This window comes from Astyanax mexicanus, chromosome 12, assembly GCF_023375975.1.
Source record: "Astyanax mexicanus isolate ESR-SI-001 chromosome 12, AstMex3_surface, whole genome shotgun sequence".
Taxonomy (NCBI): domain Eukaryota; kingdom Metazoa; phylum Chordata; class Actinopteri; order Characiformes; family Acestrorhamphidae; genus Astyanax; species Astyanax mexicanus.
The window spans coordinates 8,731,987-8,758,638 of NC_064419.1; the positions used below are offsets into that span (position 1 = coordinate 8,731,987).

Sequence of the window (26,652 nt, forward strand, 5' to 3'; positions counted from 1 at the left end):
AAACAGCTGAAGAATGTAAGATAGGGCAACAACTTTACAGGGCTTCCTTTTTAAATTGTTCCATAAACACTATAAATGGACCTAAAATACTAAATTTTTAAATACTCAATATTTAAAAGATATATTTTTTAAAAGCTCTATTATACAAGTCTGACACACGTTTAATATCAATTTATAATGTTTTGCTTAGACATTAAATGCATTACAGTATTAAATTAAACATTATTAATATATATATTCAAAAGGACTATAACTTAGTTACTTCCTCATTTTCAGAGTTTTAGGGAGTTTAATTTCTTGTGCTGAATAAATGACCGTTTCTGGGCTCGTCTGGGGCACGAGAGGAATATTTCACAGAGCTTTTCCACGTAACTCCAGTATGTTAGCTTGTTATGCTAACTGGCTAGCTAGTTATCTAGAGAGCTGTGTGTCTTCTTTGGGGGTGCTGATCTACACTGTGTGCTTCTGCACAGCGCTCTGCAGCGCCTCTAGTGGTATGGCAGTATGGGAAAAATCCATACCGGTTCAAAAGTCTCCTCCCGTATACCGTGTGAACCGGTAAGTTATACCGCTACACCACTACTATATACTATACTTTCTCTAGATAATTAAAAAAAAAAAAAAAATATATATATATATATATATATATATATATATATATATATATATATATATATATATATATATATATATATCAGTATCAGTGAATGTGTCTACATGTAATTATTTCCTCAATATGACATTAGAATAAACCCAGTCAGTGATCATATGGTGTATTTATAGAATTCTAAATAAAACAAACTATATAAACTCTATATTTCCAGATTTCCAGATTTTTCCTGTAATGTCAGAAGCATTATTAAGCTTGACATTTTGATTCCCTCCTTGTTTCTACACCCATTATCCATGTTTCTCTGCATATTCTTTATTATTATCCTCCTTTCACCCTGTTTTTTATACTCAGGAACCCACAGGATAGATCACCACAGAGCAGATATTATTATTATTATTATTATTATTATTATTTGGGTGGTAGGTCATTATTCTCAGCACTGCTTTGATTATCACTGATTAGCATGGTGGTGGTGTATGAGATGTTAATGTGTGTTAGGCTGGTACAATTGGATCAGAAACAGCAGTGCTGCTGGAGTTTTTAAACACCTGGTCTCTTCAGTGGGGTCCTAACCATTGAAGAACAGGGTGGAAGGAGGATAATAAAGTATGCAGAGAAACAGAAGGATTGCAGTCAGTAATTAACACAACTACAAATGAATATATTTTCTTTAATAAGATCAATAATGTATACATCTAGTTATCCATCTATGATCAGTAGAAGCTGGATACAGAAACGAGCAGGTGGTCATAATGTTATATATAATCAGTGTGTCTGTGAACTGTAATGTGTATGCGATTACTACTCCTATAGAAATGTCTGCGACTGTGTATACAACTCTGCAGCCTGTGGTCTAGGAGGCGGAGGAGAGATGGGGGGTTTCATGCTTTAGTTAACACATCCTTCTTTCTGAATACATATGTAAAATATATATTTAAATTTAAATTTGTTTTGTTCCAACCACATACAAAAATAATCACATACATATATATATATATATATACTTACGAGATCTCAGACTGTCTGTAAGTGTTTAGGATCCCCTGTGCACATCCAGTCATAAACATATTACTTTAACTATTTCTATTTTTATTTATTATTACAATATTATTCATCATGATTATTTAGCATTTATAATTTAGCATCAAAGAATATTTATAGCATTTATATTACACTTGCTAATAATTATCATTTAGTTTAACGTTATTGTCTTTATATTTATTTATTTATTTATTTTTACTTGTCTATTTCTGTACGTGAGAAACAAAACCACAGCATCTCTTCTCAACCAGAACACACCCCTCATGTAAGGACTGCCCTGTTGTGTGTGTAAGTGGGTGAGATTGTGTGTGTGTGTGTGTGTGTGAGAGTGAAAGAGAGAGAGACACTGTGTGTGAGATTGTATGTATGTTTGTGTGTGTGTGTGTAAGGTCTGAGAGATTGTGTGTTTGTGTGGGTGTGTGTAAGTGTGTGTGTGATTAAGAGATGGTGTAAAAGTGTGCGAGATTGTGTGAGTGTGTTTGAGAGAGAGAGTGTGTGATATTGTGTAGGTGTAAGTTTATGTGTGATGGAGAAAGTGTGTGTATGTGTGTGTGTGTGATAGAGAGATTATGTAAGTATGTGAGAGATTGTGTGTTTGTGTGGGTGTGTGTAAGTGTGTGTGTGATTAAGAGATGGTGTAAAAGTGTGCGAGATTGTGTGAGTGTGTGTTTGAGAGAGAGAGTGTGTGATATTGTGTAGGTGTAAGTTTATGTGTGATGGAGAAAGTGTGTGTATGTGTGTGTGTGTGATAGAGAGATTATGTAAGTATGTGAGAGATTGTGTGAGTGTGTTTGAGAGAAAGTGAGAAAGGGACTGTGTGCGAATGTGTAAGTTTGTTTGTGATGGAGAAATTGTGTGTGAGTGTGTAGGAGATTGTGTGTGTGTGTGTGTGTGTGTATGAGATGGAGAGATTGAGTAAGTGTGTGTTTGAGAGAGAGGGACTGTGTGTGTGAGGAGAGAATGTGTGTGAGAGATTGTGTGTGTAAGTTTGTGTGATGGAGAAATTGTGTAAACGTGTGAGAGATTGTGTGTGTGAGATGGAGAGATTGTGTGTGTAAGTGTGTGAGAGATTGTGTGTGTGTGTGTGTGTGTGTGTGATTGAGAAATTGTGTGTGTGTGTGTTGGAGAGTTTGTGTGCATACGTGAGTGTGAAAGTGTGTGTGTGTGTGATGGAGAGATTGTGTGTGGGTGTGTGAGAGATTTGTGTATGTGTGTGTGTGTGTGTGTATGTGTGTAATAGAGAGATTGAGTAAGTGTGTATTTGAGAGAGAGAGTGAGCAACAGAGGGACTATGTTGTGTGTGTGTGATGGAGAGATTGTGTGTGTAAGTGATTTAGAGACTGTGTGTAAGTGTGTGAGAGTGTGTGAGAGTGTGTGTCCCTGTGTGTGTGTCCAAAAGCTCTTAAGAAACATCAATGTAATTGTGTATTAACTCTGCTGGACATCCCAATATCCATTAAACTTGATCATTTAGGATGCTAATTTAATTTCAGAGGCTCTCAGAGGTTTTTGGTTTGGCTGTACTAATTTTTCCCAGGATAAGAAGCAGTTTTGTGTGCGGACTTCACTGTGGACCTCAACCCTGTTATGCCTCACCATGTCTTGCTTTACCTCACTCTACCTCTCTCTGCTTTACTGTAGCTTGCCCTCTCTCAATCTGTCTCAATCTGGATGACTCTGCTTTGCTTTTCCTCACTCTGCCTCCAGCCTTATAATGTAGCCTGATCACAGTCTAAAGCAGAGACTGTAAAAAAGATGGACGCCGTGTCGTCGTTCCCATTCATTCAATGAAAATGAAGCCAAAATCTTCCGGCATGTTGGCGATCCTGAAACCCGAGTCTGCGCAGTAGAGACCAGAGGAGGGAGAAAGACTGTGGAGAGCAGCCTACTCATTTAAATAACCCCGCCCCTGAGGGCTGCCTCGAGGTCACAGGCTGCAGAGCAGAGCAGAGCTGACGGTCTGTTATTGGTCCCGCCCATAACCAGCCCTTTTACAATAACCACACCTTTTTTGAATAGAGCTGAATAACAATTTAAAAAACAAATTCTGTGGGGATATAAAAATTTGACAATATAAGCAGAGGTAACACTAGCTGTTGCATTTAAATAAAGGAGGTAGAATTATAGTTTATTAGAAAATAACGTGATTGAAAGTTGTCTGTTTTGCCATTGATACCTATGGGAATGGGTGGGGTTACACACAGCTTTCTGAAACCGAACAGCAGGGGGCGCCCGACCTGTGGTGGCTTCACTTTTGTCACTCTGTCTAGCTATATACAGTCTATGGTCTAAAGTGTGAAGAGCTCCCTCTGTTGCTGGATGACCGAAATGCAGTGCGAATATTATTGCAGCTCTTTCAATGTGTTTATTGTAAAAATGTAATTTAGGGAAAAGGTTAAAAATAGTTTTCATGTTTCAAGTCAGAACTGTGTGGAATTTGATCATTAAAGCCGAAACCACAATGGTGTCATCTCTTTACAGTACAGGATACCAAGAGGGGGAAATGGACACGTTTATTAAAAGTAAATAGGAAGTACAGTTCTACACCACAGACAGTGTGTACACTGTCTCCCACTCTATTAACCCTCCAAATATAGACATATGCAAAATGATGAGCCCTGTTCAAATGACAGGTTCTATTGATGTTCTGAGTGCTTCTTCACACTATAACCATACTTTAACCGCAGCAAATTAAAGCAGTCCCCCCATCTCTCCTCCGCCTCCTCTCACCAGATGCTTTAGACCACAGGCTGCAGAGTTGTATACACAGTCGCAGACATTTCTATAGGAGTAGTAATCGCATACACATTACAGTTCCCAGACACACTGATTATATATAACATTATGACCACCTGCTTGTTTCTATATCCAGTTTCTACTGATCATAGATGGAAAATTTGATGTATACATTATTGTTCTTAATAATGGAAATTTATCCATTTGTAGTTCATTCACCCTGTTCTTTAATGATCAGGACCCCACTGAAGAGACCAGGTGTTTAAAAACTCCAGCAGCACTGCTGTGTCTGATCCACCTGTACCAGCACAACACACACTAACACCTCATACGCCACCACCATGCTGCACCATGCTCTCTGCTAAGCCGCACACACAACATTAAACAGCGCACTTTATTCTGTTCTGTCCCACTCCTGATATGGCCTGTGTGTGTCCACGAGCACGTGTGTATGTTGTTACAGTCAAATGAACTGTGAGTGCCCTGTAGTTTAAACATTTGAAATAATATCAACAATATGATATTCAAACTTTTGACTTCTTTCTGTAATAATCACACAACACAGTACTTGTACTTTTACTTTCAGAACTAAAATAAAATAAAATATACTACTTGTACTTGCTGCAAGTACAAAACATGTTGAATACTTTAGTACTCAACATACTAACAGTACTGACAGTATAGTTCTTAAACAACACTTTAACTTTTACTTAAGTCACTTTTTTGACTTTTTTGAGTCCTACTACTTTTATTTAAGTCTGAATCTCTAGTAATTTATACATGCCTGGCAGTCCTTACGAAAGCAGTAGTATGTCTAAATAAGGAAAAGCCAAAATATTATGCTAACAGCCCAAGTGGCCCGAACACACTCACAACAGACAAAGTTGGGATGATGTGGCAAAAGAGTAGGAGGTCCAAATGCATGCCTGTTACGAATATCACAGTGTCTCTCAGACATATCCGCATGGATGAAGGAACATCACCTCCAACTAAACCTCTCAAAGACTGAACTTCTGGTCATACCAGCAAAACCTTCTATTCAACACAACTTTGCCATAACCATCGACTCTCTCCCTCTCTCACCGACAAAGGTTGCTAGGAACCTGGGTGTCATGGTTGATGACCAGCTTCTCTTCACGCACCATGTGGCCTCAGTTGCTCAATCCTGCCGCTTTGCGCTTTACAACATCGGAAAAATTCGACCGTTTCTGACGCAACAGGCCACCCAACTCCTGGTGCAAGCTGTGGTAATCTCACGCCTCGACTACTGCAATGCCGTACTAACTGGCCTCCCGGCCTGTGTAGTAAAACCACTACAGACGATTCAGAATGCAGCAGCACGTCTGGTCTTCAACCAACCAAAACGGGCACATGTCACTCCGCTGCTCATTGAGCTCCACTGGCTACCGGTTGCTGCTCGCATCAAATTTAAAGTGCTTACAATCGCCTACAAGGTGATGACAGTACAGGCTCCTTCCTACCTGCACTCGCTCCTGAAGGTTTACGCTACCTCCCGGCCGCTGCGCTCCTCCAGTGAACGTCGCCTCGCTTTGCCAAACAAACATTCACACAAAGCAATCCAGACTGTTCTCATACAGAGTTCCCCAATGGTGGAACAAACTACCTTCCACTACCAGATCAGGAGAATCTCTCGCTATCTTTAAGAAACTCCTGAAGACAGAGCTCTTCAAAGAGCACTTACTATCCTAACACCTCTAACAAACTAACTAATTCTAACCTCATCTCCTTCTTCCTCTTCTCTACTCCTCTATCCCATTATTTCCCTCTGACCTCCTTAAGGCCCTATCTATAGATGCTTTATTTTTAACTTCTATTTTTTTTGTACTTAACCTCTTCTATTATTTGCACTTCAATATTGTAAGTCGCTTTGGACAAAAGCGTCTGCCAAATGTAATGTAATGTAATGTAATGTAAAATGTTATTCAGAATGTGCACATGTTGGAGCCATAAATCACTCAAAACATGTTAATTGCATTTGCTGAAACATTTAAAGGCAAACATAAAGTTCAGCATATTTTAAAGCATGTTTAAAGGTTTTAATGAATGGAGTAATGCAACTTAAACTTACACAACATGCACTTTCTTATTATTGCTTTGTATTTGTGGACTGGGTCCTGGTTTTACCACAAAGGGTCATCTGATATTTTTCATTGAGGTGTATATTTAAAAAAATATGGGGGCTTTAAAAAGGTTTATTGGTGAGGAATTTAAAGGGTTAACCTCACTAACCGGATATCCCTCTCCAGAGTGCATCTTTTAACTTATACAGTGAGAAAACTATTAGCAGCTGCAGAACTACAAACACTGCTAACCACACTGACAACCAGCAAACAGTGAAGAGCACATTTACCCAACACCTAAATACAGCAGCAGCAGCCGGAAAGCTTTTTAAACTCATTCAAAAAAGAGAATTTAGTGCTGGATAAACAGCTTTTTTTGGTTATAATGTAGCATCTGGGCATTCCCTCTATAAGTATCGGCGATCAACCAATGTAACTAAAGGCTAATCTGTGATTAAAATCTTCCCCAAAACACTGATTTGTCCATCTTTAATTCAAACTCAACTAACTTTTAAAACTTTTAGCACAACAAGCAGCAGCAGAACTAACAAACACTGCTAACCACAAAAAACAGCAAACAGTGAAGAGCACATTTACCCAACACCAAAATAAAGCAGCAGCAGCTGGAAAGCTTTTTAAACTCATTCAAAAAAGAGAACTTAGTGCTGTATAAACAGCTCTTTTCGGTTGTATTGTGGCATTTGGGCATGCCCTTAATCAGTATCGGCGATCGAATAATGGAACTAAAGGTCAAATCTCTCACAAAATTAAATCAAAACCTCCAGAAAAAAGTAAACACACTGGTAAAGTTAATGGATTTATGGTTTATTTTATGTTATTGTGTTGAACTATCAGTGACTCTGTCATCGCAATAGTAATTATGTGTTTGGTGCCCACCTGTGTGCTGGAGTAGTGGGTGGTAGATGAACAGTCCAGCAGCAGAATGTGTCCTAATGTTTTGGATCACTCTCAGAGATTTCCCGCTGTGTTTATCTGCACTACAGACGGAACCCGTCAACTGGTCAGTCCAGTACACACGATCCTGCACACACACACAGACACACATTAAGGAAACTGCAGAATGAATGATGTGCTGATGAAGACCACCTTCAATATCTCTTATTTCAATTTATACAAAACTCGTATTTTCATGGTGACTAATAATAATAAAAAAAAAATGAATAAGAAACATTTGAAAGAATGAAAGCTAAAGTGAACTGATAGAGAACATGAACGGTTTTGTTCTGATGATAAATCATCCCAGAAATAACTGCAATAAACGCATTTTGGTATGATTTTAAGACCTTATGCCACTGATGTAATTAATAATAATAATAATAATAATAATAACAACAATAATAATAATCATAATATATATATATATATATATATATATATATATATATACATATATATTAACAAAACAATGCAATAATACTTTAAAAGTACAATGAAATTTTAATTATTAACAATAGACATCCGCACTAGCAAATAAAATTGTTTAAATATCTTAAATAAAACATAAATAAATTTGATCCACTGTTTTTTTTTAAACAAAAGTTTTTTTTTTTATCATTTATAAACCTTGCTAATAAAGGCATTATATTATACATAGGCATTTCGAAAAAAAAAAAATAGAAAAATACTAGACGAAAGCTTTAAATACTGTACAATAAGTCAATAATGTAATGAATAAAACAGACCTAACAGAGAACATCAAATCCATGAGGGAGTCTGTAGCTATTACGTTATTCCTCAGCTGTATTTCCCTGCTTTTCACTGGGTTTTAGTTTGTTTCCTCAATAAAAAGCTCCCAGTTTATTGCACATTACAATATTCTAAATTCTTAAAAGCATCAGCAGGCCTGATATATTATAATACAGTAAAAAACAAGACTGTAACTATATTATATACTTAATACTTTATTTATATACAGATCAGCCATAACATTAAAAGCAGCTCCTGATCAGCCTCAACATTATAATCACCTTTCCCTGTAGCTGCTTTTAATATTACCCTGAAACATTAATAATTCATTTTTGCATTAATCATTTGAGTAATTACATATTTTCGAGTACATAGAACTAGTGTCAAAGAGCCTATTAAATATACTTTACTTTAAAGAAACAAGTAGTCATGAAATGATAAAAAAGAAATCCTGTGTAGAAGAAAAAGATGCATCAAGACCCTCCATAATCATTTTATAATTACATTGCAGACTCCTAATTATAATCTAATCGAAAGCTGCCTACAGATTCTCACCCCTACATTTGGGTATTCGAGTTTACTCTTTACTTTAATGCAAATGTAGAGGAAGTGGAACAGACACAGCAGAAAATGTGTTTTGAATGAGGAACATTTACATGGAACTGAATTACAGCATATAGCCTGAACAGTCAGCACTGTTAGAGAGAATTCCAACTCTAATATTTTGGACCAGTGTTCAAATTTGTATTTTAAACTTGACAGACATACTGAAATTGACAACTGTATTTGAAACAATATTAAATGTATCAACCTTTCAAAATAACCAACAATTATTTAAAATATATATATATATATATTGATTTTCCAACTTTCAAAAAATATTCAGTAAATGTCTTGTTGGTCATTTACTATGCACTTTTAATATAGAAAAAAAAAACTTTGGAAGCAGTTAAAAATTACAAAAACTAATATGAGGGGTCGGAGTCTCACTAATCGGTTAGCTATATTAATGTCATAGCCTCAGCTGTAATTTGAGAAAATTACCACCGTATTTTTCACACTATAAGACGCACACGATTATAAGGTACACTATCAATAAACATATATTGTCTATTTTCATACATAAATCGCACCAGATTATAAGGCACATAAAGTGACATTAATAAGGAACAGGGGTGTCGCCATGTTTTAAGCTAATTTCAGTAAAGGGAAAAAAAAACACATTTTCTTTCAAACAAGTGGTGAATGTTAATCCACACAGATTTATCTTATGAAACTGTTTATTTGGGTGAGTAAAGCACTTCTCTTTATTTACACTAAGCTTGGATTTCCAGATTTTTCCACTAAGGCTAGCTGCAGTTAGCGGCTAATGCCACCCAGTGTTGGGAAGGTTACTTTTAAAATGTAATCCCTTACAGATTACTGATTACATCACTCAAAATGTAATTTGTAACGTAATCAGTTACATTACTTCAAGTGAGTAACGTAATCTGATTACTTTGGATTACTTACAATATTGTCGTTTTTTTAAGCCTGAATGAATGTAGCAACCACATATTGCATATTATCCTTTTATTTTTCTTTCCAGTTAACAAATAGATAAACAAATAAAAAGCCTTTTCAATCACTCTATAAACATACTTATGAAACCATTTCATCAAACAATTTTATGAAACACTTCTACAAATTGATAATAAAACAATTTAAAACCAAACAATGTAACAACAACTGTAAGCTATCTATTTGCAGGTTTGCCACCAGTGTTAATTTTGACAACAAATTTTGATTTAGTCTTAGTTATAGTCTTGTGACGAAAATAGCATTTAGTTTTAGTCACAATTTAGTAATTTAGTCAACTTAGTTTTAGTCGACTTAATGTCATAAGAATATAGTCGACTAAAATTACAGTAAATTTAGTCGACTAAAATGTAAAGGGTGTAAATGTAAATGCTTTTTCATCAGTTCCCTTGAATTATTAACTCTACACTTATACGAAATGAAACGTTTAATAACCACTTGAGTAATATTGTTAATGTTTGAATGTGAAATATATTTATATATGATTTAATGTATATTATTATTATTATAGGTGTGTGACTATATATATTTTACATTTAAAATTTTGCTCTAGAAATCAGGTCATAAAACAACTGAATAGTTAAATTATAGTTTAAACAGAGCTGTAGATGCAAAAACAGCTTTTAAATGATCTAGTTTTATCTCCAGCAGTAACCCAGCACACCTACTGTAGCTACAGTCTATAAATGAGATCAAAAACACACATTCACACACTGTCCTGTAGAGATGCTCTCAGGATGTACTGAGAGACTTCATGAGTTAATGTGAGAAACTTATGAGAAAGTGCTGTAAGGAACTTTACACAGACTTTTGGGTTCATAGATTGACTTATTTTATTGTTTTATTTTGGATATATTATTGAGTTCCTTTCTGACCTGCTGCTGATTTATCACTAGCTATATCTTTCCCACTGTGAGACTAAGCAGATGATCTGATCTTAATGAGTGAGTTCTGTATCAGTTCTGTGTTTTAGTGCACTGCCGAGTTAAACACCCCATCAGCTCATGAAATAACATCAGTATTAAAACGCGGATCTCTGCATGGAGATCTGTGTGACTCTGGTCTGCAGAAGCTGAAAGATTAGTGGTGTTTTTACCGGAGATGGAGTCTCTGTTTACACATTATCTTGTTTTTCGCGACGTCAAAGGAGAAATATATTGCCTCTCCCCTCTCTCTCTCCCTGCTGAACACTGTCGAGTTAACTTCCAGTCGAGCTCCGTAACGACAGTTTAATTCCCGGGTTTGTAACTGAGCGCGCGGCGCTACTGCAGGAGAGGCGGGTACTGATTGGATGAGTACCCCGCTTATCCCGCCTCTCCACCTTCGCTAAAGTAGCAGTGATTGGATCTCTTCCTAACTGGTCCCTACCTTTCACAGAACTAAATCAGTTCTGATTGGATTTCGTCCCTGCCAAACATTTTCGTCTTGTTTTTATTCGTTGACCAAAATGTCAGTTAATTTCGTCTCGTTGTGTGTGCGGAGCCGCTGTCTGCCCCTCCTCCCTGTGTGTGTGTGTGTGTGTGTGTGTGTGTGTGTGTGCAGCGAGATGGGACGAGGGGCAGACAGTTCCCTTTCATATCAGAGCGATTTCACCGCAAAATGTTATTTGCGTTTTGTCAGTGTTGGAAGAGCAAAAATAGGAAAGTACCGCAATGTAATCCTTTAATTTTAGCAGAGTAACTGTAATCTGATTACCATTTATTGAAGCAGTAACTGTAACGGATTACAGTTACTTATAATTTGTAATCTGATTACGTAACGCCATTACATGTAATCTGTTACTTCCCAACACTGATGCCACCCAACAGCGCTACACTGAGGAACCCTTAGTGTCCCGGTAAGCCAGGCTGATATTAGCTAGCGGTTCGTCCCTTGTGGGTTGTTTTAAAACAGTAAACATGCAAGCTGCAGTCTGATATACTCCCCTCTAAACGGTGAAAAAGCTAGCGCTTAGCTCTGTAATTGACTAATGCTAATACTGCTCCAGCAGTGCTAGTTCAGGTCAGCACTGTTATTAGAGTGAGGTTTAATGCAAATGTCGTGAAAGTCAAACAGCCACAGCACAAAATGTGTTATAAATGAGGAACATTTACATTGATTTGAATTCCAGCAAATAATCAGCTCCTCTGACCTGAACACAGTCAGCACTGTTAGAGGAAAATAAATACAGAATTCCTATTCCAACTCTATAATATTTTGGACCAGTGTTAACTTTTTATTTTAAAGTTGACAAAAATACTTTTAAAGTAAATTCCAAAGCTGTACACGAAACAATATCTAATTAATCAACCTTCCAAAATAATCAACTAACATTTAAATTAGGAAAAAAATATGCATTTTCCCACTTTCAAAAAATATTGAGTAAATGTCTTACTTTGTAACTTTGTAAGCAGTTAAAAATTACAAAAACTAATTTGAGGTGTACAAGCTTCACTAATTTGTTAGATATATTAATGTCATGGCTTCTGCCTTAGTTTGAGGGGTATAACATCCTATTACTAGTTAGCTACATTAGCATTGTAGCTCCACTGCGAATTTAAGGACTACTTGTGTCCATAACATCTCAGCTACTTTAGCATTGTAATTCCAGTGTTAAATTGAGGGCTTTATGTGTACATAACCTCTTAGCTACATTAGTATTGTAGTATCCAGTGTTAAATGAAGGGCTGTATGTGCCCATAACTTTTTATTTACATTAGCATTGTAGCTCCAGTGTTAAATTGAGGGCTGTATGTGCCCATAACTTTTTATTTACATTAGCATTGTAGCTCCAGGGTTAATTTGAGGGCTATATTCGCCCATAACCTGTTAGCTACATTAGCATTGTAGCTACAGTGGTGATTTGAGGGCTGTATGCTCCCATAACCTGTTAGCAACATTAGCATTGTAGCTCCAGGGTTAATTTGAGGGCTGTATGCTCCCATAACCTGTTAGCTACATTAGCATTGTAGTTCCAGTGTTAAATTAATGGCCGTATGTGCTTATAACCTGTTAGCTACATTAGCATTGTAGCTACAGTGGTGATTTGAGGGCTGTATGCTCCCATAACCTGTTATCTACATTAGCATTGTAGCTCCAGTGTTAAATTGAGATGTAAAGTAAGACAGAAGCTTAACTGTTGTGTTGATCATCCCCTAGTCCTTCATCAGTTGTTACAGGATGCCACAACAAGACACTGTCCACAGGATGCTGTGAGTGGACTATTTTCAGTCCAGCAGTGACAATGAGGTGTTTAAAAACTCCAGCAGCACTGCTGTATCTGATCCACTCATACCAGCACAACACATACAGACACCTCATACACCACCATCATGCTAATCAGTGCTAATCACCAAGAAAATATGCAGAGAAACAGATACAGAACTACAGTCTGTAATTGTTATGCAACTACAAAGGGTCATATAATTACTGGAGGTGGAAAATTTAAAATGTATAAAATAGATGTTGCATACCTCAAACACAGACAGTCCAAATGGCTTGTCCAGAAAACCGTTTGACTCCACCACCGTCTTCCGATGCTGGCCATCGTATCTGACCCGTGAGATGGTGTGGAGTCCGGAGTCAGCCCAGTACAGCAGCCCACGAGGAAGATCTGATTACAGGGGTAAAGAAATGTTTATAATCAATCAAGACGTTTAACAGTTAATCACATAATCATTCATCATTCAAGCTCTATGTATAGTTTATGTTGTAAGTACAATTAATATTGTTTAATTACTGTTAATTTAATGTATGCTACATGTTACAAAGTAAAGTTTATTAAATAAACAAATATCAAAAAAATTGAAATAAAATATTGTATTGATGTTTATTAACCCTTGTGTGGTGTTCATATTTCTGTTACTTGTTTACTTTGTTACTTGTATTTAATTCAGCAAAATTAAGCAATTTTACATTAAAATGCTTTACACATGCTTGCTTCACCTAAATTGCAAGCAATATAAACAGCTTACATGGTTAATATTTGTCCTTCACCTTTCTTATGTTACATTTCTTTCAAAAAGTGCTACTCTTTTTTTTTCCATTAGTTTTTTAATAAAATGTAAAAGAAAATGAAAATTTGTTTAGTTTCAAATTTACAAATGAAGCAATGCTTATTAGCCCTTGGCCAAACAGACTGTATGTAATATAAATGTGTAGAGTGTGGGGGGGGAGGAGGATTTGTCAACTTCTTTACACTAAACATATTTGATATATAATTGGACCACAAAATGACTGGTGCACAAACTTTAACATAAGTCTAAATATATAAATATCAATATGCAATCAATTTTTTCTATATAATATCTGAAGATTGTGAAATAATGCTGTACATCATCACTGTACAGCATCTCTAAAGAGTGTTCAGAACTTTTAGTTCTGACCTAAACAGATGGAGACCGGGTTCTGTATGACTGAGGTAATCAGAGCTGTTCTGTCAGTTCCGTCTAGTCTGGACCTCTCAATCTTTGGCAAAGCCCCTCCGTCCGCCCAGAACAGCAGCCTGAGAAGAAAAATGGCAAGTTACATTTCTATAACAGTGATACAGAAACAGAAAGACACCAAAAAAAACAAAAACATCCAGCAACACTACAGCATCCACCTGGGATACCTTAGCAACCACCTAAGATATCAGCATAAGTATAGCAGCTACCTACTAACCTAGCAACCTAGCACAGTAACTTACATGCAACAATATAGCATTGCTATAAAACATAGCCCCCACCTATTATATTACAGCACCTGCCTAGCAACCATCTAACAATAACCACCTAGTAATAACACAGTTGAAGCCACTTGAAATATCACAGTAAGTAGAGAAGCAGTGACTGACCCCAGTAAAGGGTGTACAGCGACGGCGGTGGGTCGGGTCAGGCCGGTGATGAGCGGTGTGTGTTCTGATCCTTTCAGAGAGGAAGAGTGTACAGCCCGAGTGCTGTTACTGGTCCAGTAGAGGAGTTTATTCACCCAGTCCACAGCCAGCCCCAAAATCCCACTGGTGTTTTTAAACAGTAGCGTGGGGGTCTGATCTTCCCCAGCCAGAGACAACCTGAAACAAAGTGCAGAACATCAGGCTTTCTGCATCATTCAGAAGTGGTTTAATCCCTCAGCGCGTTTCTCTGTTCATGTTTACAACTGATGAACGCTAATTATAATAGTAATTTATACAATATATGAAGCTCTGGAAAAAATGAACCACCTCAGTTTTTGATTCAGTTTCTCTGATTTTTTTTAAGTATAGATATATGTTTGAGTAAATTGAACATTGTTGTTTTATTTTATAAACTACAAACAAACAACATTTCTCTCAAATTCCAAATAAAAATATTGTCATTTAGAGCATTTATTTGCAGAAAATGAGGGGAAATGGCTGAAATAACAAAAAAGATACAGAGCTTTAAGACCTCAAATAATACAAAGAAAACTAAATCATAATCATAAAGTTTAAGAGTTCAGAAATCAATATTTGGTGGAGTAACCCTGGTTTTTAATAACAGTTATTTAATGCATCTTGGCATGTTCTCCTCCACCAGTCTTACACACTGCTTTTGGATAACTTTATGCTGCTTTACTCCTGGTGCAAAAATTCAAGCAGTTCACTTTGGTTTGATGGCTTGTGATCATCCTCTTCCTCTTGATTATATTCCAGAGGTTTCTTATTTTTTCCAGAGCGGTATATATGTCCATGTCCAGTAGGAGGATGACGTTGTGGTGAAACTGGCTAAGAGTTATGAGCCTCAGAAACTGCAATTATGTGTTTCTTTTTGTTATTCTATTACTGCAAATCTCAGTAGAATATATTTCAGTTTGTGGTTGTAATATAACAAAATGTGAAAACGTTCAAGGGGGATAAATACTTTTGCAATAAATAAAAACAGTGAGTGAGAAGGTCTGTCTAAACCTTTGATTGGTATTGTATTAGAAGTTGATGATAAATGAATGTACCAATAGAAATGCTTAAAAAATACTTGTAATAAAATCTTTTTTGCACGGACTTTCACTAAATATTGGCATTTTGGAAATACAAAAATACTGTGCATCAATGATGATCTATATGTCAATAATATATAATGACAGTACATAATCTCTATTGCAACTAAATATACATTAATTTATTACATTTTATTGTTCATACTGTGCACAAATTAAGTAAAAAGGTCTGGGTACAAAAAAGGTTTAAGAATAAAAACGAACAAATAAATGAACAAATCCTCTACAGCATTAAATTACTAAATAAGATGATTAAATTATGAAATACTTAAAAAAAATGTTTTTTTCAAATTTTGGAATTTATATTTATTCACTGAATTACATAGATTCTGTATTAAAACGTAGTGTTAGTGTACCTGTAGAGGAGGTGAATATGTGCGGTACCTGTAGATTCCTGCATGTTCAGGATTGCTCCAGTAGATGGTGCTGTTTTCCATGAACGCTGCTAAAGGTCCAGGAGATCCTGTACTGTCTGAGATGGTCCTCTGATCTGAACCAGCAGTGCTCATCCAGCTGATCCCAGAACTGCTGGAGAACACCAATCCTGCAGCGCCACCTACAGGTGTATAGAAGCCACAAAAATATATATAGATACTTTATATATATATATATATATATATATATATATATATATATATATATATATATATATATATATATATATATATATAATGATACTTAATAAGAACACTCTACAACATAAATATAATGAATGCCTAAGCTGTATATATGCAATTAGCCCTTAAATCACATTCGGTAAAATTTATAATAAAATAAATCGGTACCACTTTAAAATAAGACTACCTTCATAAAGGGTTTATAAATGGTTTACAATTAGTTTAATAATGGTTACTAATTAGGTTGTAAATCCCTTAAAAATAATTAATAATCAGTTATAACACATACGTAGAAAGGGCCACAATGACCTGTTGTTTGCCAAATAGTGAACCCACAGCCGTCTATATTGTTGCCCTTTCTACGTATGTGTTATAACTGATTATTAATGATCTTAAGGCATTTACAACCTAATTAGTAACCATTAATAAACTAATTGTAAACCATTTATAAACCCTTTATAAAGGTAGTCTTATTTTAAAGTGGTAATAAATAATAATAAATAATAATAATAATAAATCTGTTCAGACAAACTGCGGTATCTCCAAAAGTTCCAGTGTGAGTTCAAAATCCTCACCTGTAGCGAGGCACCGCCCACTCTCTTGACTCTTCAGGTAACCATCGACACACTCGCACGTAAAAGAGCTGTTAGACTGGACACACAGCTGGTCACATATATCTGCATCCAGACAGGCATCCACCTCTGAGAGAAACAACATAGGGGAGATCTTATTAAAATATATATAACAATTAAATACAATATTTTTTTTAACAATTTCTGTTTTTTTTGTTTAAACATTTACATAACATATGTATTAGAGGTTCTTCTAAGGCGAACTGGACTTGGAAATGGACTTGGGTTGTATTAAAACATAATAAAAAGTGCAAACTTTTGTAGAATATTTTATCCTTGTTCGTCCTCAGCATTCCCAAATATAGAGCTTTTAGCTGAAACTCCCAACAGGTTTAGAATTTAAGCGATAGGGACATAGAGTTTCCCTTGCAAGCTACTTAAGAGCTACTGAGCTTGTTAATGGTGTAGTGATTTAAATTAGTGATTTCTTTGCATGGTCAACGCTATGCCCCTATCACTAGCATTGTAAGTCTGTTGGGAGCATCAGCAAAAGTTTTAGAATGCTGGAGGAAAATGGAGGTGGGCTGTTCCACAAAAGTTTGTACTCGTTTTCATGTTTCACTACAACTCAAGTCCAATTCACATCAGAGTTCTCCTTTAAGGTTTTTTTTAGGAAGTGGTTAAATGAGAACTCATAGAACCACCTAAAATTCTACAATTTAATCGAAATCCTAATAATAACAACAATATCTTTGGACCAACGAACTTTTGCATAAAAGTTTTGGCACCCCACATTTCATCCAAAAATATCTGGACACAATTTTATTAGCCAAATGCATGTATATTCTAACACTTAGCCGAATGTTTTTTTACACAGCTTTTTTTGCATTCCACCACCTTAACCAATACCTGTCACAGCAACACTTGCTGTAGCCCCCATGTCCTGAAATATACCCTCAGCCTAATCCCAGACTGGCTGTTGTTTGTGTTCTAAAACCTGCCTGTATATTTTATTTGGTTGCAGAGCGCCATCTATGAGGGGGGAAAGCATTAGAAATAAATTTATATAAAAAAAATATATTTTTTTGATTAAAAACATAGTTTCTAATCATTTCAAACCATCTTTAAGAAGATTTCGACCACGAAGATGTAACATTTCATCATTCATAGGGCTCTTTGAGTACACTCATACTGCTGCTAGTTCTAATCTTATTCTGTTACTAAAGAACCCTTAAAGAACCTCCTTTTGGAGCTTTAGATTAACTTTATCCAAATACCAATAAATGTTAATCCAGATTCATTCACTGATTAAAAAATGTAATCTTTTGTGGTAACTCCATCCATTTGGTCATTCACAATCTCTGGTCTAGAGTACATATATAGAGTGAACTTCAAGTTTTAGATGATCAGAGTAAACAAAAGCACCTTCACAGTGTGTGTCCTGTACCAGCCGCATGCCGGGGGGGCAATCACACATGAAGCCCAGCTTCAGATCCAAGCACAGATGGGAACAACCTCCATTATTCACCTTGCACTCGTTCTCTTCTACATACAGAGAAAGAGAGAGAGAGAGAGAGAGAGAGAGAGAGAGAACAAGCACAGGGGTCTTAGGTCCAATCCCATTTCTCCCCTTGGTCCTACCACCTACCCCAGCCCCTTCTTTTTCAGTGTACCCCTCCCTTTGGAACAGAGTTATACATCATCAGGAGCACTAAAGTTCAGTAACCTAGCTGCTGCTGCTGGTTAACTAGATAACTTTAGGGCTTTATTGTATGTTTTCAGAAAGGGGGCGGGTGGTACAGAAATTAATTATTATTGTCCATTCCTTATTTCCTCTATGATGGGGAGCTGAAATTAGCTTTAATTAGCTTTTATTTTATTTTATTTTTCCGTTCCACCCTAAATGCTGCAGTTTCTGCCGTCTTTTGCACCGTTTAAGGTGGAACGTGGAATGGGAAAGTTAGCTAACTAGCTACTGAGACAAACTACTAGTGATCTTTTGTATGCGTGTTATGAAGAATTTGATTATAAAACATTGAAACGGCACATTAAACTCTGGTAAAATAGTGCTAATTGTCACTTTGTGTTGCCATTTAACTAGTGATTCTCATACCACTTCCTTTGAAGTGTGCCTCTAAAAACTCTGTATGAAGGGCTAACAAGCCCTATCCCTTCCCCTAACTTACCCCTTCAGCCTAACAAGAATCGGGACACCCCTACCCCTTGGTGCGAACGTGCAAAACAGTGGGGTAGGGCCAAGGGGTGAAATGGGATTGGGCCATATTGTCACACATTTTCTGCTCTTTTACATTTGCGACTTTCAGCTGACACTTCTATATTTAGAGTGACTCCTATTTCAGAGGTATAGTGTAGAAAGTTCATGTAGTTGTGTGAAAATGTAAAGAGTAGAAGTAAAAAGTAAAAAAAAAAGTCATTACTCCAGTAAAGTATAGAGAACCACAACTACATCCACTTAAGTAAGGTAACCAAATTTTTGTATTTCATTACTTGTTACCTGGAAAAATAAAGTTTAAAACTTTATTTATCTTGGCAAAAAAGTGAAAAACTAAAAATCTTTTTACAGTAACAATACTCTTAGAGTAGTAATAGCTGTGTAATGCCCGCAGTTTGCTTAATATGATTATGAAAAAATAGCAAACAAACTAATAAACAGGCCTGATTTACCGCAGTTTTCCTCGTCACTTCCATCCCTGCAGTCCAACGAATTGTCACAGCGCCACGACTTTGGTACACACTGTCCATTAGAACAGCTGAACTCAAAACTGCTGCAGGACTCCGTTCTCCCTACACCTACACCTGCACACACACACACAGACAGACACACACACGATATGTTAAATATAAAACATTTATATATAGCAATATTATGTTTTGCAATCCTGTATCAAATCTCAGAGACAGTACTGATATTAATGAACAGTGTGTGTGTGTGTGTGTGTGAAGGCTGGAGGCAGACAGTGGTTCATTAAGGCTACATTCACAAAGCAGGTAAAAAAAAGGGACTGATTTCCTCACAAAAGCTAATATTTATTTTTGTCTGTTCACACTATGTTTTTAATGTGATCTAGATTAAATTATATTTAACTTTATGGATCCCACATCGGGGAAATTGACTTGTTACAGCAGCACAAACAATTTTAAGCATATAGAAAAAGTAATGTAAACATTGTCCAAATAAACAATAAATACGAGTATAAAAAGAACGAGTAGAAGATGGACAAAAGAACATAAAAAAAAACAAGAAAAAATTTGAAAAAATAGATCTAAACACCTCAAGACCGTAAACACTGGCAACTTTTAACTTTTATCACTGTAACTTTTAGTGTTTTATTAAATACTATTACAGCTGTCCTAAACCCTAAAAAAAAATCATATATATGATGTTACCTTGCTTACAGTTAACCTGTCAAAAGAACATTGATTTTGTTGAGGATATATCGGCCCAGAAAGTATTGCAATAAACAATATAACTTTAAATGATCATTTTAAGATCATTAAATGCCACTGAAATAATGTTTATAGAATCGAAAAAAACATTTTAAAGACAACAACATTTTAAATAATTATATTTATATTATATGTATTGAAATATATATATAGTTTATTCTTCACCTACTGCCGTCACTGCATGCTGTGTGTATGAAGGCACAGATGTTGAAGCATTGGTCTGGTGTTGCATGATTGCCTAAAACACTGATCACTGTTGTATATTTGTTTAAAAAAAAACTAATAATCACAATAGACAATATCATGATTATCAAAAATGATTAAGATTGCCCATTTATTGTACAATAAGTCGAGTTGCCAATACGCAACCCTAACACATTCACACACACTCACGCAGTGTTTTGACTCATTAACCCACACAAACAGCCTCTCTAAATCCCTCAGTTCATACAAACTCCTTCTCCTTCTCCACAGAGCTCAGGCTAATCTACTTTATACTGCTCTGATTTAGGATTAACCAGTCAGTGAGTTCATTATAATAATATTTATAATTACTTTATTAAAGTGTTTCTGGTCCTAATACATTTTATATGTATTTTTATTTACATTTTATTCGTTTTTGACATCTTTGTATTTTTCTCCTAATTTAATCTTCTATTAACATTTAAATTTCCTGTGTATGAGACCCCATATGGATAAAAGTATTGGGACCCCTACACATTCCACCTACAGGAGGTTTTTATGAGGTCACATTCTAAACCCATAGGAATTAGAAGTATTGGGACACCTACTGGAGCTTTTGTGATGTCTCTTTTACTTTTAGACATAAGTCTATGTTCAGTCAGTTGTTCTTCATATTGTATCGGAGTTTGATTATGAACGTTCTTTAAAAAATGCTCCAAAATGACGAGTAAAAATTATAAAATAAATCACTTTGAATTCTATTAAAGGTTAAGAAGGTTGTATGTTTTTTTTCCACAGAATACAGTGCTAGTCACAAGTTTGGTCACCCCTCTTCTCACTAAATGTTTTTTAAATACTTTTTTAAAATAACTTTTTTGTTTGCTATATACGTTTTTTTTCCACTTTTTCTGCCAATCACTGAAAGTTTTTTTTAAACATATATTTGGTGCATCCCTACTTTATATCCAATCAGAACAGTTGAATCTGAAGACAGAGTACAACAGAGAGTTTAAACACAACACTGAATGAACCACTGCCAGCACCAATCTAAGTATCTAAGTTGGAGTGTAAGATATAAATATTGAAATTGTGTTTATTCATATGCAATATTGTGTTTTGTGTCAATACTCTTTCGATTTTCAAAAGCACATAATATATATATATATATATATATATATATATATATATATATATATATATATATATATATATATATATATATACAATATATATATACAGTATGTTTACTTTACATTTTATTTCAAAATATTTTTTTAATAGCAGACTTTATATTAAACAAAGTGCAATGATAAACTGAATCTAATGGTTTAAAGGGCCCTTGCGGATGTCTGTCTATAAAACGTATTAACCTATTTATTTTATAGTGTTATTAATAATAAGTTAACACCTTAGATAACAATTTAACAATGTTTATTACTGTTGTTAGCTCTGTAAATTGATGTAGCCTTTATGTAAAGTGTTACCAGATGTTAGAATATCAGACTTCATCTCTATAAACATGATTTAAATGTAAGAGCTGAAGACAAAAATCAGCACACTCCATAGACCCAGCCTGGGTCACCTGGACAAGGTCAGGGAGCAGGTCGGGTGCACTGCAGCTGTCCCAGTACTCCCAGTAGAAAACATGAAGGCAGGTAAACAGAAACAACACAGGTTATCAGTTCTACCTGCACGTGCACCCATCCGTAATGGGACAGTGCCATGTGCAGCTGAATGACAGCCCACCTCCCACTCAGCCCCGGTCCACCCCTAACCCGGCGCTGAATACACACTCGCGGTGTGTGTGCGTGTGTGTGTTTCTGTGTGTGTGTGCGTTTGTTTACCTGCTGCTGCAGAAGTGTATGACAGCAGTATCCCAGAACACACTAACAGACAGAACTTCAGCTCCATGCTTCATTCAATACAGCGACCTCTGCTGCTGCAGCTATCGCGAGAATATGACGCAACGAGAGGGCTCACCTGGGCGCGTCTCAAACTGAGTGCTAGTGCCCTACACAGGGGATAATTTTCTAGGGAAGGAAACCAAAGCAGGCGGTTGCATCCATACATTTTTGCCTTTCCTCCTCACCTCCTTCCTCCTCCTCCTTCTCTCTTCATACTTCTCCTCTCCTTTTCATCCTCCCTTCCTACTCCTACTCTCCCCCTCCTTTTCTACTCCTTCTCTTCTCTTTCTTCTCTTCCTCTCCTTCATCCTCCTCCCTTCATACTGCTCCTCTCCTCTGCCTCCTCATCTCCTCTTTTTCCTCCCTTACTCCTCCTCCGTCCTTTCTACTCATATTCTTTTCATCCCTTCATACTCTTCTTCCTTCTCCCTTCCTTTTCTTCTTCCTCCTCTCTTCATACTCCTCTCCTCCTCCTTTTCCTCACTTTCTGCGCCTCTTCTTCTCTTTCTCCCCTTACTATTCCTCTTCACCTCCTCCCTTCCTACTCTTCCTCTCCTCCTCCTCCCTTCCTACTCCTCTTGTCCTCCTGCATTCCTATACTTCAGAACACATTTACCAACATTGGTTACTATTCCTGAAATATAATAATAATAATAATAATAATAATAATAATAATAATAATAATAATAATAATAATAATAATAATAATAATAATAATAATTTATTATTATTATTATTATTATTATTATTATTATTATTATTATGAAAACAACGATTATTATTATTATTACTATTTGAATTTGTCTTAACACCAACCACAGAATGAGAAATGTACAGTAATACCAGAAACCACTGCTGTGGCTCCCCCTGCTGTTTATATTTTCAGAACAACACGTTTCATAATATAATCAATGAGTAACGAACTGCTTTCATAATAATTACCTAATTTCAATAATATTCAACTCATGTTTACAGTAAAGAAGCTGTCATATAGGATATAACAAAACCTGTTCTGATCAGATTAAACTACACGTACAGACCCACAGCTCTGATTAGAAATATCTCTATGTTATGGCTATATGGCATTCACACCTGATTTAAATTAAGTTAGGCCTAAATCATTCTCTAATTTCAAGTCTAATTTCATCTCATTGTTTGTTATTTTAAAGTATAAAATATTATTGGTGCTGTCAAGTGGTTAAAACTCTACATCTACATTAGTTGCGTATCACTTTTTGCTGTAAAATAATTTCAAATTGTGCAATTCAAATCAATGAATGAAATAATTGTCAAATTCCACACATTTTTATTTCAGATGCATAAAATATCAGACATCTTGAGGTCACAATTAAAACCTGAATTAAAAATTTATTAACACTCTTTGTACATGTCAAAACTAAAATGCCAAACCAAAATCAGGTAGCATATGGTATTGTTATTTTTTAGCAATTAACATTATAATTATATTTTGAACAGACCTGGAAAATCAAATTCATGTATTTCTGAACTATACTTAATTAATGTCAGACAAGTAACAGTTTCTGAAATGTTTGTTATTCACTTACACATCTCTCTCTCTCTTTCTGGAATAGAGACTTATTAAACAAAAAGTTGAATGAACTAAAATAAACTGTCATTCCACTTATGCTGTTTGTGTAATAGACAGACCCACACTGTTAACATTGTTAAAGCTTGTAAAGGCTTGAAAGCTTGGTGGTTCCTTTACAAGGCACCTCGACGTTTCTAAGCAATGCTGCTCTGTCCAAACATGTTACTTAACTTTAGAGTAGTATTTAATTCCCCTTCAGTTTCAAACAGTGTAAAAAAACAGCAGTAAAAACAGTAAATAATAAATACATGTTAAAAGGGAGAGTGCATGAGTCAGTTATGTTATGTAAAAAGAAATAAAGGCAAGTATGTTATATGACTGTTTTGTAAGAGCCGGTTACAATAAAATGACATAACTGGGACTGTTGGTGAGGGAGGTCATTAGGGGTCAATCTGGGACTTTCTGCACCCTCACATTATACACTAACATTATAAACCCTGAATAAAAGCAAAGAGTAAGAAATCCAGAGAGAAGAAGCCGCAGAGTCTATATTTATTACAAACAAATAATCTGGACTGATCTGTGTTTTGCAATTTGACCTAAATGTTACATGACTCTCATTCCAGTGCTCTCATAACTCAGGAGCTGGGAGTTGAATGCGCATGCGCAGACACACTGCCCTAAAACAAACCCGGACCTTTTTTCGTTTGTTTCACTGCCTTAAAAATCACCGTTTATTACGGATTAAAGTTCCCGCTGATGAAATAAAATAAATATCAGCCAAAATCGCCGACATGTTCCTCACATAGCTGTTTTTTTTTTTTTTTTGCGTTTTCGCCGACTAACACTCACGTGTCTGTGTTGCTATGGGACGCTTAGCCTGGTGCTGCTAAGCTAACGCTTGTTGTGCTAATGTTTTGACAGGAATAAAAGAAGAAAAAATATTCATTTTCTTTTAACTTAAAATAAAAAAAAATAAGAAGGTTTAATTTTATAAACTTAAAGTTAAGAAAAAAGGTTTCAATGAACATTATGTTAATTTATGTTTTTTTTTTTAGTTTAACTGTATTCATTTAAATTTCTGAATAAAATTGTTTACTTTTATTATCTAAATTTCATGTTGAATTATATGTATTCCTCTGACAGTTTGTTGACACTTATAAAAATTTTTATATACAGCTCTGGAAGCAATTTACAGACCACTTCAGTTTCTGCATCAGTTTCTCTGATTTTGCTATTTATAGGTGTGTTTGAGTAAATAAACATTGTTGTTTTATTCTATAAACTACTGACAACATTTCTCACATTTCTCTCCAAATAAAATGTTGTCATTTGGAGCATTATTTGCAGAAAATAAGAAATGGCTGAAATAACAAAAAAGATGCAGAGCTTTCAGACCTCAAATAATGCAAAGTGAACAAGTTCATATTCATAAAGTTTTAAGAGTTCAGAACTCAATATTTGGTGAAATAACCCTGGTTTTTAATCACAGTTTTCATGCATCTTGGCATGTTCTCCTTCACCAGTCTTACACACTGCTTTTGGATGACTTTATGCCACTCCTGGTGCAAAAATTCAAGCAGTTTAGCTTGGTTTGATGGCTTGTGGTTATTCTTTCTCTTGATAATATTCCAGAGGTTTACAATTTGGTAAAATCAAAGAAACTCATTTTAATTATAACACAATTATTGTAAGAACATCAAGAAATGCAACAAAACTGTGCACTTGCATACGTAAATGTAATAAACACTATTAATGTAAACAAACTACCTTCCACTACCAGATCAGGAACATCACTCTCTATCTTTCAGAAACTCCTGAAGACAGAGCTCTTCAAAGAGCACTTACTCTCTTATATCCCATTATTTCCCTTTGGCCTCTTTTAGGCCCAGTCTTAAATGTTTTTTTTTTAACTTGATCTTCTATGTCTTTTACTACTTAATGTACATCATTATTGTACATCGCTTTGGACGAAAGCGTCTGCCCAATGTAATATAATGTAATATAATTAATGAATGAGTATTTGTGATGGGAAGGCTAACCAAGGTATTTTGTGGTTGTCTCAAATATTGCTGAAACAGCCACAGCCACAGCAATTCAGGTGTTAGGTGTCAGATCTTCATGTGTGGTTAAGTGTTGCTGATTGGATCAAAAAGCTACTTAAGAGATGAGATTAGAGTATAGGGGAAGGGAATGGGCCCTATGAGTAACCTCAGATGTTAGGTGCATCAGTCATCATTTTCCTCTATTATGTTACTTACTACATAATGTAACTGTAGTATAACACTAATAAAATGTCAAATGTAATGTGTGCTAATTATACAACGACGCATTACAACATTATTGAATATGTGACATGTTTTCAAGTTGATGATTTGTAATAGCTCGCCTATTAGATTATTGTGCTTTATTTAACCTTTTGGCTGAGTTAAGTGAAAAGTTACACTTTGTGACAGGTCGGTAACTCTGTTATCTGTATAACTCTGTGATGTTGTGGGATTTGTCAGGGTCTGGTTGTACTTCAGTGTCCCGGTACACCGTGCCGTCTGTCTATTGTGTGACGCCTCATTTCCAGAGTTACAAAACTCACCGAGCGCACGTTTTGTAATCGTCGAGTTCTGACCAATAGGAGC

General features: G+C 35.6%; 1 protein-coding gene across 2 annotated transcripts in view; it reads right to left on the bottom strand.

The window, feature by feature from the left end:
- Nucleotides 1-22,983, bottom strand: part of LOC103027051 (very low-density lipoprotein receptor) — a 40,208-nt gene extending 17,225 nt beyond the window's left edge. The window contains exons 1-9 of one of the 2 annotated variants that reach the window (XM_049485786.1): nucleotides 22,411-22,983; nucleotides 19,601-19,732; nucleotides 18,341-18,460; nucleotides 16,919-17,044; nucleotides 16,111-16,282; nucleotides 14,570-14,785; nucleotides 14,121-14,239; nucleotides 13,209-13,348; nucleotides 7,369-7,513 (exon numbers count right to left, since the gene is read on the bottom strand). In XM_049485786.1, the coding sequence (XP_049341743.1) occupies nucleotides 7,369-7,513; nucleotides 13,209-13,348; nucleotides 14,121-14,239; nucleotides 14,570-14,785; nucleotides 16,111-16,282; nucleotides 16,919-17,044; nucleotides 18,341-18,460; nucleotides 19,601-19,732; nucleotides 22,411-22,477 (1,237 nt within the window). In that variant the 5' untranslated portion in view covers nucleotides 22,478-22,983. The remainder of the gene's footprint in view (nucleotides 1-7,368; nucleotides 7,514-13,208; nucleotides 13,349-14,120; nucleotides 14,240-14,569; nucleotides 14,786-16,110; nucleotides 16,283-16,918; nucleotides 17,045-18,340; nucleotides 18,461-19,600; nucleotides 19,733-22,410) is intronic. The other variant, XM_022670838.2, reaches the window with a different exon arrangement.
- Between the last annotated feature and the right edge of the window lie 3,669 nt (nucleotides 22,984-26,652).